Source organism: Lates calcarifer, linkage group LG13, assembly GCF_001640805.2.
Source record: "Lates calcarifer isolate ASB-BC8 linkage group LG13, TLL_Latcal_v3, whole genome shotgun sequence".
Taxonomy (NCBI): Eukaryota; Metazoa; Chordata; class Actinopteri; family Centropomidae; genus Lates; species Lates calcarifer.
Genome location: NC_066845.1, coordinates 23,849,819 through 23,869,155, shown reverse-complemented (window position 1 = coordinate 23,869,155; position 19,337 = coordinate 23,849,819). Strand labels below are relative to the sequence as shown.

At 40.5% G+C, this 19,337-nt stretch overlaps 1 protein-coding gene across 1 annotated transcript in view; it reads right to left on the bottom strand.

The window, feature by feature from the left end:
• smarca2 (SWI/SNF related, matrix associated, actin dependent regulator of chromatin, subfamily a, member 2) overlaps positions 1-19,337 on the bottom strand; it is a 47,100-nt gene that overhangs the window by 22,916 nt on the left and 4,847 nt on the right. The window contains exons 6-20 of the mRNA XM_018669033.2: positions 17,763-18,015; positions 15,270-15,396; positions 14,437-14,610; positions 13,725-13,898; positions 12,809-12,979; positions 11,826-11,876; positions 10,561-10,691; positions 9,296-9,353; positions 8,890-8,987; positions 8,257-8,404; positions 5,663-5,826; positions 4,234-4,300; positions 4,017-4,127; positions 1,983-2,225; positions 21-134 (exon numbers count right to left, since the gene is read on the bottom strand). Coding sequence (XP_018524549.1) covers positions 21-134; positions 1,983-2,225; positions 4,017-4,127; positions 4,234-4,300; positions 5,663-5,826; positions 8,257-8,404; positions 8,890-8,987; positions 9,296-9,353; positions 10,561-10,691; positions 11,826-11,876; positions 12,809-12,979; positions 13,725-13,898; positions 14,437-14,610; positions 15,270-15,396; positions 17,763-18,015 — 2,084 coding nt within the window. The remainder of the gene's footprint in view (positions 1-20; positions 135-1,982; positions 2,226-4,016; positions 4,128-4,233; positions 4,301-5,662; positions 5,827-8,256; positions 8,405-8,889; positions 8,988-9,295; positions 9,354-10,560; positions 10,692-11,825; positions 11,877-12,808; positions 12,980-13,724; positions 13,899-14,436; positions 14,611-15,269; positions 15,397-17,762; positions 18,016-19,337) is intronic.

Here is a 19,337-nt window from a genome sequence, read left to right as displayed (position 1 = left end):
AAGCTTGGTTTCAGTCTCACCTTCTCTGGCAGCTGAGACTCCACCTCTTTCTTCAGTCTGCGCAGCAGGAAGGGGCGGAGCACCTTATGCAAACGCCGAATAATAAGGATGGTCTCCTCCTCATTTAGGTCGACCTGTACAGGTCGGAAAGAAAGTGACAAGACTGTGGCAAGTGACAGGACTTGTTGAGATGCCCTTTAATCTCTAATGACATAAAATAACAACAAATAAACAGGATGTATTATAATTAATAATCTCTGTGACTGTGCCGGTTTCCTTGAGGGTGGATTTCTATAAAAGCTGTTGTTATGGTCACTGGTGAGCCAAGCTGTGCCATTAAGGCTGCCCTGCAGAGTTTCTAAGTACTGGTAGCGATATAACGACAATCTTTTAATAAGTGGGTCCCTGTATCACACATATGTGTGGGCGTCATTGATTTGGTTCATAGTCCTGCCATCATTTTCACGCTATTCCATTGATCCATTGTGGATAAAGGGAACAAACAAAAAAGGGCTTGCTAAAATGGTGCATTGCTGTGCTTTTGTAATGGCACTGCATCAAATTTGTTAGAGTAGAGAACAGGTTCAATAACATCAGTGTTTCCTGGTTCATTTGTTTGAGGGTTTTTCACTCTTTAGTTTAGAATTTCAATGAGTGAATTTCAAGTTTTTTACATCTCACTCCGGCCTGGTGATGGGCACAGGGAGAGATTCTGTATTTCTCCCTTCTCCACAGAGTCCAAGGCTGTTCACTTTGGCCTTACAGTTGTGGAGCTATTACTGATTCAATTCACAAAAATTTGGGTTTAAGGGATTAAGGGCTTCATTACACAGTGGAAGAAATACAGGAAATGCTAGTCTCCAGTTGGGTTTGAATCAGGGACGCTACAGTTCATGACCAGAGTCTGAACCACTAAGCTACAGGTTTACCCCCTAATGGTCAAGGTGAAGGAAAAGCACAGAAACAACAATGAAAAAAATGCATTAACTTCTTTAAATTACATTTTGAGCACTTTTGCTGTTCTGCCTCAAAAAGATCAAATATTTGCTGTTACAAATAAACTCCTTTTTTTACTTTTTTTTTTTTTTTTTTTTAACTTTTTCAGTCAGAGCCCAACCTGAAACAAATGTGCAAACTCAAACAAACCCACAGGTTGGCTACACCAACTGTTCTTGGTTCCTGTTTATTTCTTTGGCCTCTCTAACTCGTGGTTTGGAAACATAAGCATTTCCTTTTTGTTTACAGCAAATTGGGTTCATAGGTTTCCTCGGCCTCAGGTTGGACAGCTCCAACCTATTGTGACCCTCTGTACAGGAAGAGAACTGTACAAACAGTACTTGTGGAAAAACATAAGATTAAAGTTTCATATTGTAACACTCCTGAATCAATGCAGGTTGTTACTGAGCTTGGCTCTTACTTCCCTGAGGGAACATTTCCCTAAGGTTAAATACAATGACATTTATCCTTATTCCAAACTCCTGAGGGTTAATTGTTTAAAATAAACTTTTCTTATCACTCTACACTTAGCTTTGTAAAAGCTTAGACTTTTACCAGCGTGCTGACCTTTATACTTTACATGACTTAAATAACTTAGAATAACCTTTTGCTTTATTTTCAGTAGAAATGACAGGGGTGATTACTGTGAAAGGAGGAAAGTCTCTGGGGCAAGACATTTAAAGACAGATCCATCTGAAGAAACCTTTTATCAACTTTCAGACGATGCACAGTATCTCCAGCTTTAGTTAAAAATGGGTCTCAGTATATTCTAACAACTGAAACTCTGCGACTCAAAAACACTGAAAAAGTTAGAATCAGAACTATTTCAAAAAGTTTTGGACTGGTACTGATTCTCACTCTGGATGATGCCACCAAGCTGTGTTTGTGATGACAAATGTTTGTTTTCTGTGTTTCTGTTTTTCTATTATATGAAGCAGGCTAAAAGATTAATAAAGAACATTCACGCTGTTTCTCCCAGTACCTACCCTCTCTCCTGTCATGGCGAATGGTGCGTTGAACCACTGCTCGAAGGTGCTGCAGCTCTTGAAGATGGTGGGCAGGAGGAAGTTGAGCAGGGCCCACAGCTCAGGCAGTTTGTTCTGCAGCGGTGTGCCGGTGAGGAGGAGGCGGCGGGGAGCCACATAATGGGTGTTCAACACCTGGGTCAATTTACAATGGTGGTTCTTCATGCGGTGACCCTCGTCCACAATCATGTACTTCCAACGAATCTATATGAGGAGGAAGATTTATTAAAGCAAGATTTCTACATTTTGGGATTGTGAAAAACAAAGAGACACCATGGAAACATCATCATAATAACTTAATGAAATAATTTTAATTGCAAAGGAGCTCAGGAGTGGCTCCAGAGAAGAAAATGTTGATTTCCTACTCTGCCTACCTTCAGGGTAAAACATCTTGACTGAATACAAATGAGAAGTTTCTTATTCCCACTTCTTCTTTAATAACTTCATGCCCTAAAGTTTGGACAGAAATTCTAAAACTGAGATGTAACGCAAAGCTTTATGTTAATGTAATCCAAACGACAAAAATGTCCAGACATACGGAGCCCTCTTGAGTTTGTACACCTGCTGAGTACCAGATAAGACCCACTCTGCCCTCCAGAATGGCCTTTACACTTCAAGCCATGAGCTGAACAAGGTGCTGGATCTTTTGAAGGTGATTCTGGTCCATTCTTACGTGACAGAGTCATGCCAAACCTGCAGATTCTAGCAGTCCACTCATGATGCAAACCTCAGTATCATCTCTTCAAATATTTAGCTGATACATACATACCTAAGATCCCTGGCAAAAATCCCAGACTGTGTCTGAGATACTAGAAACACCACATCAGGAAACAACAAGCACACCACATTCAAAGCCATCTGGACTGCATATCTTGCCTAATCTGACTAGTGCTGTGCAAAAGGCTGAACTTAAAGGGATGCTGCTGGGATGTGATGTTGTACCAGCGTAAAATTGAAGGGCCCATAAGAGACGCATTTAAAAAATTAATAGTCAAAATCACAGAAGCTGAACCTCTTGTCTGCAAACCTCACATGAGCTGCAGCCACTACATGTGTTTGAAAATCACAGATTAACTATGCCACTAGTGTAACTGAATGAGAACAAAAGTGCATTACCTCCCTGATTCTGATATAACTTCCAAGTATGGCACAGGGAACGCAGCCAACGAAGCGTTTTATCAGCACAGCACCTTATTAACATCAGACCTTTTAGTTCTCCTTGAGATACTCAGAAGTTGTGTGTTGATTTATTTCAAGAAGGACTGACTGCAGCAGTGCACTAGTCTCCCTGAAAAGTCGATAAATCAATTACAGCTCATACAGCGTGCTGCTGCTGCTGCCAGAGTTTTAACTAGAACAAAGATAAGAAATCTTTTCCCATGTTTTAAAGTTCACAACTGGTGTTAAGTTAGTTTTTAATGATCCTACTACTTGTGTACAAAACTATTACTGAACTTTCCAGTGTTTAGAATGTGATACGCTGCTCTATCGTACTGTACTGTCTCTGCTTGCTGGACCAACAACTAATGGGCTGTTCACATATATGGGTTCAAAAAGCTGAGACCTGGCTTTGCAGCCTTGTAACTCCTGCTGAGCTCAGTAGACTTCAGAAGCGCTCAGCTACACTGCAGTAACTAACACTCTAGTGGTACAATGCTTATACTGATGCTCTGATATCAAAAACTAGAGCCTCTCTTTTGTTCTCTCTCAGTTAGGTTGTCTTGGAGCATCCATATGCCATAGTTCATCTGTAATTGATGGTTGTTGGACTGACTGACTGACTCACCTTCTTATGTCTGTGTTTACCTAGAATCTGTTATTGCTACCTCCTTGAATTCTGCAGTAAGTGCAGAGCAATTAAGATACAAACATAACTTAATTACTGATAAGTTGTAGTGGAAACTATAAAAGTTTGAGTGGATTAAAGAGTATGTGTTTGTGTGTGTTAAGTGGAAATGTATTATACAGCAAGGGCAGAGCTTTAATATCTTTCACCTTGGCCAGGATGTGCTTGTCCTTGATGATGTATTCATAGGTGGTCAGCAAGACGTTGAATTTCCCGCTGCGGAGCTGAGGCACGAGCCCACGGCGCAAAGCAGGGGTGCCCTTCCATGGCGAGGACACAAAGTAAAGACAATTTCCTGTCATAAGACAGCCGAAGGCAATCACAATGTCCAAGATGGAAAAAGAGGAGAGTGAATTTTTTTCTTACCTTGTAAGCAATTTTGACCACAGAGGGTGCCCACTTGTCAAGTTCATAAACCCAGTTAGACAAAGTCCTGAGAAAGAAATCAACGACAATCACTACATGTGCAGGAGGTCACATGGAGGAAAGGTCTGAATATACAGCAATTACAGAGAAACATTCAGACATTATTTGCTGGAGAAGAAAATAAATTCTTGCAGTGGTAAGGCGTAATAGCTTTCCACAGTCAAATGGACTGCAGCTTACAATGACAGAGTTTTCTTAGAGAAGGCTTTGATCAAAACCACCCCCCTGGGGCTGATCAATCTTCCTACCTATTAACTTTAATCTCCTAACACCCAACTGCAAGTGAATGAGGGAGAGTTTAAGGCTTTTCTCCACATTAAAAAGCACATTTAACACAGTAGGCCTGAGGTCAAATTTAAGCCTCCGCTGTGCTGTTCGCCTACAAAAAGCAGTAACCATGAAAAAATATGTGTTGCAGAAAACAAACCCACTGTTCATTCTAATCCTCTAACACCTGCTGTTATACATTATTACTAAAAAAGAAACACTAATTAGGTGAAATGAGAAAATGGGAATTACAACTGAGTTTTCAGTTCACTCAAGATCTAAAAAAGGTAAATTTGTGAGTAAGGATGTTTTCACCTGCTGTGTGAAAACAAAGGTGCATTAACCTACTTACTGTATATTGTTTTTTGGGCAGTTAGGAGTTGATGTGGTTGGAGTTTGAAGGCATTCAAAGAACTTGAAAGGATCAATGCAGGAGGAGAATACACACATTTTGTGACGCAAAAACAACAGCTATAACAGATAGTGCTGCTTTCAGGGGTGTTTGTAGTGTTAATGTTGCCAGGGCTTGTGAGTTTCTTCAAGTTAGTTTTTAATGTCTTTCAGATTTATTCAGCCCTTCAAGCTCAAATTATTCTGCAGGAGTGCCTGACGACTCATGTAACATGTTTTGCTGCCACAAAAGTCACATGAAAAGCTTCTCCTGAAGTCTTTACGACAGAAACAGACAGGGGACCAAATCATCGATCAAACGACTAAGAATCAACAGGTGAAAAAAAAAGTCTGAAAAAAAATGGTGGAAGATATTTGTGACAGCTTCAAGGCTCTGAAAATGTGAGAATGTGACTGCTTTAGAGATGGTCTGCCCTTAAGTTTGACTCATCAGTCCCTGTAGGGAGACGAGTGTGAACACCTGACCTGGTGTACAGGTGTATCAGTGTCTCAATCAGAAGACTCCCGACTCCTCTGTTCTCCAGCACATCTCTCTCTTGTGATTTCAGGCGATAAGGTTGGTGTATTTATCTAACTAATTGCTGAGAGTAAATTTTAACACTGCACATCAGTCCCTTGCTAAAAACATTTTTAGGTCGTCATAACACTGAGCGATAAGAGGTGTGATGGATGCCAGCTGAGGAGTACTGACGAGAGAGGAACGATGATGAGATAGGGACCGTTGAGCCTCTTGTGCTCCATCAGGTAGGTGATAAGGGCGATGGTTTGGATGGTTTTGCCGAGGCCCATCTCATCAGCCAGGATGCCGTTTAGATTGTTGTTGTATAGGGACACCATCCACTCCAGCCCCTGGATCTGGACGACACATAGACATAAAGCCTAAACATTTGCTCACAGAGAGAATGTCACTCCTCCATTCATGTCTTTCCAACGCTTCGATGCATCATTCCTTCTCCACCGTGCATAAAAGACTACTCTTTGAACAGTGATGTGCCATATCAAGAGAAATTACACGCTGCATGTCAAAGAGACAAATCGTTTTAAGTGGCAAAAGTTAATATTGTTTTAAAGAGCAGGTATGACAATCTGAGTACCGAAAGGGAAGAAAACAAAGCTCTCCTGATGGCTCAGATGGTTAATATGCATAATATATAACCACAAACTCATGGTATATGCCATGCCCTGCTCCTTCCTATTAAATCTCACCTCCCCTGACACTTTAAGCTGCAGCAGTCTAAAAGGAAAAATTGCCAGAAAATAAGTATACAAAGTGTTAAATGTGTTTCTTCGGCCTCTCTACATGTAACAGTGCAAACCATGAAATACCTATCAAGTTAATTTAATGCTTTTCACAGCAAGTTTTGCCCATGCACTTTGATCTTACTGTCACTGTGGCATTTTATATTCCAACCGATTCAAGCGCCACAAGAAAAATATCACCTGTGTCACCGACTGAGAAACTTGCCTGCAGCGAAAACAATCATGCAAAGACAGAATGGAGGAACAGGAAAGGGCACAGGGAGCAACCACAGCAGAAAAGGGGCCAACCAATTAGTTAAGTGCATAGTTAACTTAACGCCTGACAGCAGAGATAATTCTAGAGGAAAAGACTGGGTGCAAGTAAAATGAGTAAGAAATATTAAACTCAAAATTGTCCCAAATAAGTGTTTCACAGCTTCTGAAAATTCTTGTTGACAATACAGGTTTGATATACAGATAGCTGTTGTTGCTGCAGACAGTTTATCGAAAGTATTGCACAGCTCCAATTTCCCCAAGGAGCTGCCACCATATCTCATTTAAAGTCTGGCACACCATAAATCAGAGGAGTGCTAGGACTGCAACCTTATTGGAAGAAAGAAAATGTGCACGGCGCCCAATTGCCAGTTCCCTATCTCTGGTAATATACTATCTGTCACTGCCCACTTACTACAGCAGAGACGGTATTATAGTGTCACCCTGTTCTATCGTTATGAGCAGGCAGGCTGACTTTAAGCTTGATTAAAATCATTGTATTTAGTTGCCTGACATGTTAGCTAATAGCGCTTTCCCACTGCACGAGACTATTCAGGGACCCTGCGTGATGGGAACCAACAGGGACAGAGCCGGTCCTTACTCCTGTTTCCAAAGCTCATTAAGAGTCTGTGAATGTCCAGAGGAGCAGCAAACCACAAAGAGAGGAGACTGAAGTCATCATCATGCTCTGCAATCGTCTTCACTGCTACTGAAGAACATTAACATACAGCTGCAACTCAATTATTGTCATTACTAACTAATCTACCTATTACTTTCTGATGATTAAATGTTTCACCTCTAACATTGTTTGTTTTGTCCAAACAACAGTTCAACAACTCACTGTGACAGAAGACAAAGACCACGTTCAGACCAACTTTGGCTCTGTGTGAAAAAACACAGCTCTCTGTGGAGGAGGCTGCAGCAGAGCACGACTGGTTAAGATAAGATAAGATAAGATAAGATAAGATAAGATAAGATAAGATAAGATAATCCTTTATTAGTCCCGCGCTGGGGAAATTGACAATTCTTCCAGCAAAAAAAATTAACCTGGCTGAAACTTTGCTGCAACATAAAAGCGACATCATCCAGCAAGTGCATGTTCTTAGTGAATTATTTTCTAATGTGAGCCTGTATTTCTGTTTACCTTGCCAATCTTTGTGATGAAAGATAAATGAGTTGTCCAGATTTGCTGTTCTGTAAACTGCTGAGCAGTGTTTTGGTCTGATACGCCTTTAAACACATTAATCTGGGCTTCCTGGATTGTTCTTCATTGTCTCAGCAGGACCTCAAACAACACGCCCCCACCAACACAACCTTCACCTCACTGCTATAACTGAATTTTTTTTTTCCTTCAGTGATTATCTAAATGGTTGCCTAATCAATTAACTGACTAACTTTTTGGCTCCAGGTGTCTGTAATTTGCTGTCTCTAGTAGATTAATCAAGAGATTGTCACTCAATTACTAAGTGACTTTATTAATACAGTATAATTGACCCATTTAACAACAGGGACTAGATCTACATCTGACATGAAGGAAACACATGTGGCACAATGTTGCATGGCATAACACTAGAAAACAGCAGACTGATTTAATCACCTCTGTTCTGCTTGTTTACTGTCGTGTAAAAATGGAAACATCTAAGCCAAAAAACAGATAAAAAATATTCAAATAAGAAACTAATCTTAAACACGATGGATAAAAATAATAAATGTAAAACAACAGCAATCATTGAGCAGTATAAAGTCGACTGCAGGTATACTGTATGTGTGTACCTGATACTGTTTGAGCATGCCGTTGATCAGCAGTGACGACTGCTTCTCCACCCTCTCAATGACAGCGTGGGCGACGCCATAGTAAGACTGGGAGCTGGTTTGTCCAGTGGGAACACTGTACTCATCGTCCACGTCCTGCTTGGCCGACCTGAATGTGTGTTTGGTGTAAAAAAATAAAAAGAGAGAGAGGGAGTGAGCATTTAAAACCCCTCTCACCCAAACTGAACTGTGCTCTTCAGAATTGATTTTGATGATCAGTTTCAATCTTTAGCTGAGTCTGGAGCCAGAAACTAAGTTGGAGGGCAGCACTAATGGTCCCTCTGAAAAAGGCTACATTCAGTACAAAGACTCTCAGTCTATTTATTTATTTTGTTGTACTTTTTTCTTTAATCCTAGTGTGAATTTTGAGTAATTTACCCCAACACGATGCTCCTCCCAGGAAAACCAGAGTTTGTCTGAAATTGTTTCAAGATGAAAAAAGTGTCCTTTTTTGGTAAATAAAATGACTCCCATCAAAGAGCTAAACTTCCAGTATACCAAGAATTGACCGTTAAATTCACTCTTTTATCTTTGTGATGCAATTCCTTTCCATGTAACTCTGAGACAGTGAGATAGTGGGAAGGAATACAATACTCGATGATGTGCTTGGCAGCCTTCACAGACACTACATCTCCGTTGGGATCGATTATCTTCTTCTCCTCTGTTTCTGCCTTGGCCACCTCCTCTTCCTCCTTATAAGGCAAGGTTGAAAAGACATGACTGAGAGTGCACTTATTATAGCAGTAACAGCACAGAGAAATCACAGAGGAAGCTCTGCTGGGGGTAAAAGAAAGTCATCAGAAGTAGCATTGCTAAAGTGCATACAGCTACAGCCCCCTGGTGGATTTTGATGTGTGTATTTAGTGTGTGTTTGTATGTGGAGTTAGACTGAGATGTACACTAAATCCCATTTATATCACATTTGCATGATTTGAGGAAGTGCAGGAGACAGAGGCCGATCTAAAATCCCCCACTGTTTATTAATGAGAGAGTCACTGACCTCCTCTTCAAACTCGGAGCCGCTCTCCTCGCTGTCTGACCGCGGGGCGACTTCATACCTAGTTTTCAAAGGTGGAACCACCAATAAGAGGAAAACAAGGGAAAGACAAAGTAGCGTTTTAATAGACTGTTTCACTTCTGTCACAGAAACATAATGTACTTTCCTGTAACAAGCAGCAGTCCCAAGTACAGGCAGGGAAGAGCTTTTATTACCTTTTTAGGGATGGCAACTGATCCTCACTCAACCTTAACAGATCATAACTTAAAGTGCAGCCACTGTCACGGGTTCTGCTTTGGGAGCAAATTCCTGAACCTAAATTTTGGCACTGCTAAGGAGGTGCTACTAAATCCAAGCTCCATCCTCTCTTGCTGTGGGTGGTTTGCAACACAGCAAAGAGCAAAACACAGGATATGTGTTTAGATAGGCACTGGATGTATGCTTTAATATACAGGAGATATTCCGATTAACAATATGCCAAGTATCAAGTACTCTGGGAACCTCTTACTGTGAGTGAGGCTCTTACATTAATCTAATGATACAGACATTAAAAAGTCATTATATGTAAATGTAAAAGGACATTAACACTCGCCTACATGACAGCACAGCAAGTTTGATCTGTGTGTGACCATACAGTGCTGTCTTTTCAATTAAATATAACACAGAGAGAAAACACACAGAGCCTACAACCAAGACCCTACAGGTTTTTACAAATTCAGGTTATGGGGAGTCCCTGGTTATGGATCGTTAAGTTCCCATAGAGGAAAAGGCCTAAAACTGGGATGACTGTGTCCTGAACAGTGACCTTTTTATTTCAGGTGCGTCAGGTTTTGCTCATTTACAAAAAAAGGAGCTGCCTGTTAAAGGCTTACGTCAGCAATTTAAGGAATGGTACTGCGCATTTTGTGAATGGTTTGTTACCGCCTTAATTAGTGTGTAAACATGAGCCAAACCACCAAAATCTAATCAGTTCATCCTTGAGTCCAAGTGAACATTTGTACCAAATTTGATAAAACTCCTTGAAGATGTTACTGAGATATCACGCTCACAAGAATGGGATGGATGGGTGGACAGACAGATGGGCAGACAAGCTGAAAATATAATGTCTCCAGCTACAGCTGTTGCCGGCGTGGAGGCTTAAAAACACGACTAGATATCAAAAGCAGTGAAAGCCACCCCGGCTGAAACTCCAGAAACTCACTTCAAAACAACAAACAGTAACATCACTTTAATCTAAAAGAGAACTGTGTAATAATGTGCCTCCTCACCCAGGGTTCATCTCGAGCCAAGCCTCCAGCTGGCTGGATTTGGGAGCATCCGTTCCCTGCAAAACCTTCCCAGTCTCTGTCTGAATCACTTTGACTGGCAGCTCACTCATTTGGCTGCTCTCATCCATTGGCTGCAGGACAAACAAACCACAGAGAGAAACATGCACATTAATAAAACTTAACCACAGTATCTTATTTTTCTCCTGTTCTCCTGGCTTCACATGATATAAAGGCATACTGATTTAAACTACATACATTCATACTTCAACTACTTCCACCCTGTTTCTCTGAGGGATACGCATATTCACAGAATGACCCCCATGCATATTTTGTGAATACATAAGGAAGCATGTCTCTGTACCAAGACACAGAAACAAAAGCTGTGAAAGAGAAAATAAATTGTCTGAGCAATTCAGACTGACCTGAATTCAAGTTTTGTCCTTGCTTCACGGATTCTTGTATTTAAATTGTACCAGAAAATAAAGGAGGAATAATAAAGCCTAGTCCCAAACCCATCATCACCTCCTTCATTAGAATCCAACATTTGGGATTCCCAAAGCCCCTTTCTGGGATATTGTTTCTTCCAAAATTGGCCCTCAAGGCCTAACTCTTTCTGACAGGAGACAGGGGAGGAGAACGCAATTAAAAGTTGTGAATGGGAACAAACAGTGCAGATTTCTGTTTGGTGTTGTAGCTTTATTTACAAGATGTTCGATTTGCTTCATCACCCAGAGTCCAGTTTGCCTCTCAAAGGATAATTACTGCTTGTTTGATCTTACATTCAGATTATTTTTTTCATTTCTGATGGAGCACATTTTAAGGGCCGAGGTGGAGGTGGACAGCAGGTTTGTTTTCACAGCAGGTTATCAGTGTTATCAGTATAATAAGTTTTGCTTGAAAGTTACGTTGCCTCAGAGGGCAAGGGACAAAATTACAGGAATATGAAGCTTGAAAAACCCTTTACACCTGCAGTAAATGATCTGGGGGCAGTGGAAACAAGCTGTCGACATAGTGAACTGTTACTTATTTATACATCCAGCTACAACAAAATCATTCATTTAGAGTCTTGCTTGTGTCATCTGGTTAATTCAAGCTCTGTTTCTGCCAACTCCTGGGGGAAACCTGTGTTTCTTTAGATGCTAAACGTTTCACTACATTCACCAGCTAGTGTCTAACTGTGTCAGGTAGCGCACAGTGGATTTTTAGAGCTCGGACAGCTGTACAACAACAATACAACAACATACAGTAAAAGGACCGCAGCTTACCTCTCCATCAGGTCCAATGGCGCTGGTGCCTTCACCATCTCCATCCACCTTCTACACACAAAACACATGACTCTCATTCAGCTGACATACTGTAATTGTTGTTATTCTATATCACAGCAGGGTATGCTCAAGGTACAGGTTACACAGGCAGGTAATAGCTCAGTTATAGTGGCCATATAATGGGTTTAGTGGCTTTTAATGGCATCATTTTGGTGCATTCATCCTTTGCACAGTGCTTGCGAAGTAAAAGCTCTCCAACAGGACTATTAACGGTCATCTAAGGTACTGTGTTTACCCACCATGTTGCAACTGAAATCACTTTCTTAGATGTTATTCCTAGAATCATCAATACACACAGTTCAACTGAGATGGCTCAGTGTGTGGTTACAGAAAAGGCCTTTTCAAATGGCTGCTGTCAGTGTCAGGAATGTCAGGTCAAGTGTAGTGAGCTGAGAGTCTGCAGGTGTTCGTTCCAGTCAAAGACGACACGAGATGAGTGCATTGATTAGTTCTGTCTCCCTGGTAGGAGGTGTGAAATTATGCAGGGTAGTGTGATCTCTCTGAAACCCTCTCAATGCTTTAAATCACTGGGAGGTCATGTGATCCTAACCACAGTGTCATTCTGGAAGACGTTTGAAATAAATACAATAATGAACCGTGAGATTAGGGTGATTATAAAGAATAATTCACGTCACAGTTAAACCCATGTCAGTACTTCCAGGGAGGCTTGGATATGATGAGATGTGGACCCTACAACGCTCAATTACCACAAACACCAACCATCTTATATCATCTCAGAGGAGATTTTTAGTAATTTACTGCTTTAGCCAAGGTCTAATAAAAATACAACTTTATTTGTGACCCATTTTTGCAGCTTTTCAGTGCGAATGCATGGTTTTAGAGGCTAGGTCAGCTCTGCTCTTCTGATGGGTAGTTTGGACTGAATAAGAAAGAAACAAAATCACAAACATTTCTCTCCTTACCTTCTTTCTCTTCCTCCTCCTCTTCTTCTCCTTGGCAGCTTGAGCAGCTTTATGTTCATACACCAGGGTGGTGAGGTTGGCCACATACTCATCTGTCTGCTGCAGCAAGTAGGCCAGACGCTTGTCTTTCTTTTGGTCAATTAGCTTTCGATAGCCTTCCTCATCTTCTGCCTGAGAGGAGGATGGTGGAAGGAGGTTAATGGTGGAAGAGAAGCAGAGCTTTTTAAGGATAACAATCACCAAAATATTATCCACAGCCTGGTAATGTTCAGTCAAAGCTCGTCAGTGTATGCGTTATTTGATTAGAGCAGCTCTGGTGCACTAATCCATCAATACAATATACCAGCTCAGTGTTGGGGCAAATACTAACCTTATTTAAGGGATCAGTTATCAATACCTACCCACATTAAATACTGTTTATTAGTTGCTGTCATGACCAACTAATCACACTTACAATAAGTCTTACAGACAAGCGTGAAAGAACCAGATGTTCGGACACTTGTATTCACTGTATTTGTCACATTTCGATTTCTTCATCAGGTAAAATTCACATGAGCTGCCTTATTAATTCTCTCTACTGTTGTAAGATCTGAGCCAAAAGATTATCACCACTCACAGATGAAGTGAATAACACTGATCTTAAGGATAGTGTGGGACATAAGTGAACAGTCAGTTCTCGTAGTTAATGTGATGGATGTGGGAGGAATGGGCGAATGTGAAGACCTCAGTGACTTTGTCAAAGACCAAACTGTTAATACTGTTAATGGTCTGAGGAGGAACAAACCATGAACCAGTGACAGAGTGTTGGCTCCACCTCACAACCTATGGGAAGCTCAAGTGTAAAGCTTCAAGAACTGTTATACATTTATTTCTTTAAAAGAGGTGATACAATTTATTTTGAGTTTCAGGTTCTTACCATAAGTCTCCTCATCCTCTCCTTCTCGATTCTCTCAGTCTCCTTCTTCTGCTCCCGCTCTGTGTTGGTGTGCCAGTTGGCGATAGCTCTGGTGAGTTTCTGGATTTTACCAGACACTGAGCGGTGATACTCTTTGAAGTCCTTAGCATGCTGAAGGATACTGTTAAGATATTCCTGAAAAACATGTCACAAAACTTAACTGAAGTGTTTTGACAACATGACACAAAAGAAAAATAATTAAGCGCTGCACTACCAGGCACTTTGTTTGTCAGTCTGTCATGCACTTAAGATGGATTCATTTCAACATGCAGGGACAGTCTGAGGCTGCCACCTTGTTTTCAGCTTTTCAGAAACTGTTTCATTTTGTTTTGAGCATTAATGTCACCTGTCAAGAAATCGACTGCTGATGTCAGTTTTAGTTTTCTTTTCTTTTTTCTTGTTTTTCAGTTGTAGCTTACATTTGGACACAAACAAAGCATTTGGTAAACTTTTCTTTTAACCTCCGCTCAAAGTAACAATGATTCACAACTGTATTTGTATCAAAATCTTAGTTACAGAGCATTCATGGAGACAAAAAAAACTAAAAACTAAAAGGAACATGTGGAAAACAAGTGTTGCTGCTGTACTGATTCAGTAAGACTACATTAATCCACGTTTGTTTCAAAACCTGTTCCTCTCTGAGCTGTAGCACAAACACTCTCGTGAGGATCACCTGGTGTTTCTGTCTACGCTTCTTCTCCTGCTCAAGCTTCTGCTGCTTCTCCAGCTTCTCAGTCATGCGTGCCTCCCTCAGCGTCTGTCGCTTGCTACGTCTGTAAGCCTTCGAGTTGAGGGCCGTCTCCAGGGTTGTGTCCCGTCTCATGCACGCCACCACGTCCTGCCTCAGCTGGAGATGCACAGGTTACACATCAAATTTAATTTCCAGGAAAAACTCTGCATGATAACAGTAAATAGAGCTGAAAATAACACTGTGAATCTCATGAACTATCATGAAACTTTCCACATGTACTCAAACTTTTCATTAAAAAAATAACTTGGTAATTTATTATTTGACACGTTGCTGGAGAATTTCATAAGAAAATATTACCATAGAACAAATATTACAAGTCTGGAGAGGCCTGTAATTTAAAATCAAAATGTGATCTAGGTGAAATTACATGACTACTTTAGTCTATCTGCATGAATTTATTTTGTAATATTTATAATACACAGTTAAAATGAGCCAGACTGACGGCAACAACTCTATTGTTTCAATATCTTAACTGTCTAAATGTCACTGAAATGTAAATCTGTGGAAACCTCGTTATTATAAAGGAAAAAAGGAACCAATTTCACATCAATCTTTTAACCCAACGTGTCCTAAAATAGTCAATAAAGAATAATCTCCAGGCAGAAAACTGACACCTACTGTGAGCATGAGCAATGAGCATGAGTAACAGTAGAAGGTTTGCACTCATATAGCACTTGCGGGAGTATCAATGCCATGTCAATAATAAAAGCAGTGAAGCTTTACATTAAACATGAAACATGGCAGCTGTTGTTTACCTGCCGCTGGAAGTTGAGCAGACGCAGTGCCTTGAGTTCCACTGTGGCTTTAGTCCTCAGATCTGGGGGCAGGGAGCCTGGCAGACTCTCCAGCTCCTGGATTCGATGTGCAATCCGAGCCTGCAATCTGAAGAACATTATGTGGACGTTAAGTCAAGTGTCAGTGAAATCATTAGGGCTTCAACTAATCATTATTTTCATTATTCATTATTTTTTGATTGATTGCTTCGTCAATAAAATGTCCAGCACAATTTCCTCGGGCTCAAAGTGATGTCTTCAAATTAGTTTCTGTCTCATCAGTGGTCAAAAACTGAGGATATTTATTTTAATTATCGTGATATGAAGCAGGAGCCTCAGAGTCAAGCTGTAAGCTGTCAGTCGAATCATTAGGCTTTTAATAGCTGTGTCACTGTAATGCAGAATAATAACATGGCAACCTGTAAACTTTTAAACACCAGTGTTGATTGACTGAATGATTAACTGGCTAATTGTTGGCTAAAATGTCACAGATTACAGCATCAGGATAAGAATAAATTTGTCTTCATTAGACAAATAAATCTGTTGTATGATTCAATCTTTTTTATCGTTCACCCAGCTGTGCCCAATAACTTCAAAGAGTTTATTGTATTTTCAGCAAAGTGCTATTTACAATGATCAACAGATAAACAGCCACTGCATAAAGACTCCTTTTAACTTTAGTTATTCGTTGTTTTTCCAAACAAAAGGAGTTACAGTTTGAGTTTTGAGAGCCGATCTTCATACGACTATTAAAACACAGCTTTGGCCCGCTCCTATAATTCTGCATCCTGACGTCTATGGTGCAGGTCCACAGAGACACGTTTATTTAGTAAAGCAGAGAGTCTGTGTTGGGACACTACTCAGTGCATACTCTGGAGTATTTTCATGCAGCTCACCTCACCTTATGCTAACCAAAGGGAACAGTGTATAATAATTTATAACCTCTATTATTATTGTTTTAATTATTCAACAGCCCAGGTGCCTGAGATATTTATTTATAAATTATTACAACATAGCACTTCCAATGTTGCTGTTTTTCCAACAGAGGTTTCTATATGTTGACATGGCCTAATTGGACAGATAAGGTGAAGAGAGGTCAGCTCTGTGTTGCCTCTGAGAATGTCTTGACCAATACAGCTTGCCCAAGATGATCTGAGAACATGAAGAAGACATTATCAAAACAAGAGCCTTGAAGTTGAATGAAGAAAAACAAGCCTCAAGGTCAGAGAGAGATTAAAGCCTGTGAGTCTTTCTTATATTTCAATCAGTCTTGTCTGTTTTCAGAGAATGATTCAGTCTAACAATAAGCTGTGATCGTGTATGTACAGAACCTTTACCAAAGGCTGTAGAGAGTCCAACACAAAATGTTCTTCACATTATTAAGTGCACAGGTAAGACATGTAAGCTGAGCCCTTTTCAAACATGCAATTCACTTTTAAAATGCGCCGACAACCTTTTATGTCAGGACCCTGAGTCGATAAGACCTTGCAACACTTCTGTAACACCTCCTTCACGGATCAAGTCTGGATAAAATCAATTTGAAGGATGAGTACCCAAGAGGTTAAACACCAATCTCTCTCCCTCTGTGCGCCTACATATCCAGTATCTGTGCGTGTCTGTGTGAGACCCACACATCTCCTGCTGGGATCTTCACTCACTTCACAAACATTAAACCATTCAGTAAATGAAAAAAATCCCACATTAACAAATGTATTAGTCAACTCCACCATGCACAAAAAACAACTACAGTACACAAAACATGCATTATGAAATATACATTTGTCTGTATGTGCACACCTCTCTATTTTGCATAACTCTGAGGAGAATCTTTAAACTATCCCCAGAAAAGGAGAAGCTGACCTTCCAACTCAGTCTAGAACTTGTAGATGTTTGTTTGTGGTACATGTAGAACCCAAAGGTTGTGGCAGTCTTTTTTTGTTTGTTTGTTTGTTTATGAACATGGGGGAGGGTGGTGAAAATAGAAAGCTTTAAAATGTTGCACTCTAATGAGCTCCAAAAAAGTAGAGGCTGACATTTAAACCTGTCGACGGTTTGTAACTGGTAGAAAATGAGTATTTTCTGTTTGACATCAAAACTAAGTCGACCTGAAATCCTTATCTAACGAATAAAACGTGATGTCTGAAGTCACAATTCTGTGATATTTCACAGTATAATGGCCTATATTATGTTACAATTAAGAGCCAAGAAAAAGTGCATTAAAGTGCAATTAACATCTGATGTTGTAAATGTATACACCTGGAAACAGTGGCAGTTAATGACGGACATGTTTTCTTTTACATTACTGCTGAGACTCATTTAACAAAATGAAATAATAGGTCTCAAAATGTTGTTTTGCGAATAGCCTCATTATCAAATGTCAAAGGCAGCAGAGACACAAATTGTTTTATGAACTGTGCGTGCAGTAAGTGTTTCCATGCAGAATGGTGAGACTGACATTAAATGGCTGATAAATACCTGTACTCTCTCTCCTGCAGGATCCCCACCGGGTCTAATCCCTGGGGTTTCTGGATTGGCGTTACACGGTTCTGCTTCTGCTGCATCTGTAGCATGGGGGACACCTGCTGCCCAGGAGGCTGAGGGGTCACTGAGCTGCCTGGCATGGGCCCCGGTGGCACAGCAGCGGCCTGAGGTGGTGCAGGGGACGGACGTCCACTGGAAGCAGGGGTGAGGTGCTTCTGGGCACTGGCTTGATTTTCAGCACCCTGACCTGGAGACCGAACACTTTGGCTGTTATTGGGCCCATTCTCAGTGAGGCAGGTTGAAACGGACACGATCAGGATAAAGACAATGTGCATTTAAACCAGGGCTTCCCAAAATACCAGCACTTTTTTCATTTTTACAGACCAATTTGCAAAACACCAGACACCTGCACATGACATTACTGGCCTCCCCCCTCCAGATCCCACATTTCCCTGACAGTCCAAGGTCACTCATTATTCTAGATGTCTGAATCTGGTCCCTCAACTGGGACCAATTTGCCGTCAGACACCCTTCCAGGAGCTACTGCTGCTTTGACTACCAAATTTTTTTGTATGTATTAAGTTTTAAATTTACCACACTGGGAGCTGAGATTTTTTCTATTTGTAATTTGGATTTTGTATTCAGTTTTATTCATGTCTACTCAACTATTATTTCTAACTTTGTCTGAACATTTGTTGAAATTGTTGTTGTTGTTGTCTGTATAGTGCACCTTTACCTTGTGCATATACTTGTCTCTGAGGATAGTTCTTTATGATGCTGACTGTGTGTTTGGACTCATTGTCCAGCTGCAGATTTAATCTGGGACTGATCAGACACCTCCCTGATGCTACTGATGAAGGATAAGAGTAATAACATCTAGAGTGCCTTAAACTTCTGCACAGTCCTGTACATCATACTGCAGTATCATTTTCCCAAACTGCCCAGTCCTATCTTTCATATTATTCCACCATGTGAGAGCTTAAAAACTCAGAGCATTCATATAAATCATTACAAATCATTTAAGATGATTTACAAGATACAAGATTTACCAAAAATACCAAGATAATATCACTGGACTGATGCAGAAACCTGTATACCAGAGGATAAACATTGAGAGCTACAGACAACTGGGATGGTTCTTCCGTTAGAGGTGTATTAATCTTTGATCCCTCCACCAGGGACCCCTGGCATAAGGTCTAATGTTGTAGAAAATATTTATTTAAAAAAAAGAAAAAGAAAAAATTGCTTCAAAAGCTTGGAGATGAAAGAATACATTTTTAATGCCACCGTGAGAAGAAAGAACTGAGAGAGAGAGCAGCTTCTATGATAAAGAAAAGGAGACTTTCTAGACTTGCAGCCTTAGATGTTTCATTCTACCAGGATTTATACCTTGCTCATCAACATAGATTTAATTTATACCTGGCATTAAAATGTATCTTGTATCCAGATTGTTTCTAGATATGATTTCACCTGATTATGAGATCTGATTGCTGTCACATAGCTGTTGGAATCAGATCACCCAAAACACATATTAATGCCAGGTGTAAAGGGGGCAATAATCCGTCTTGT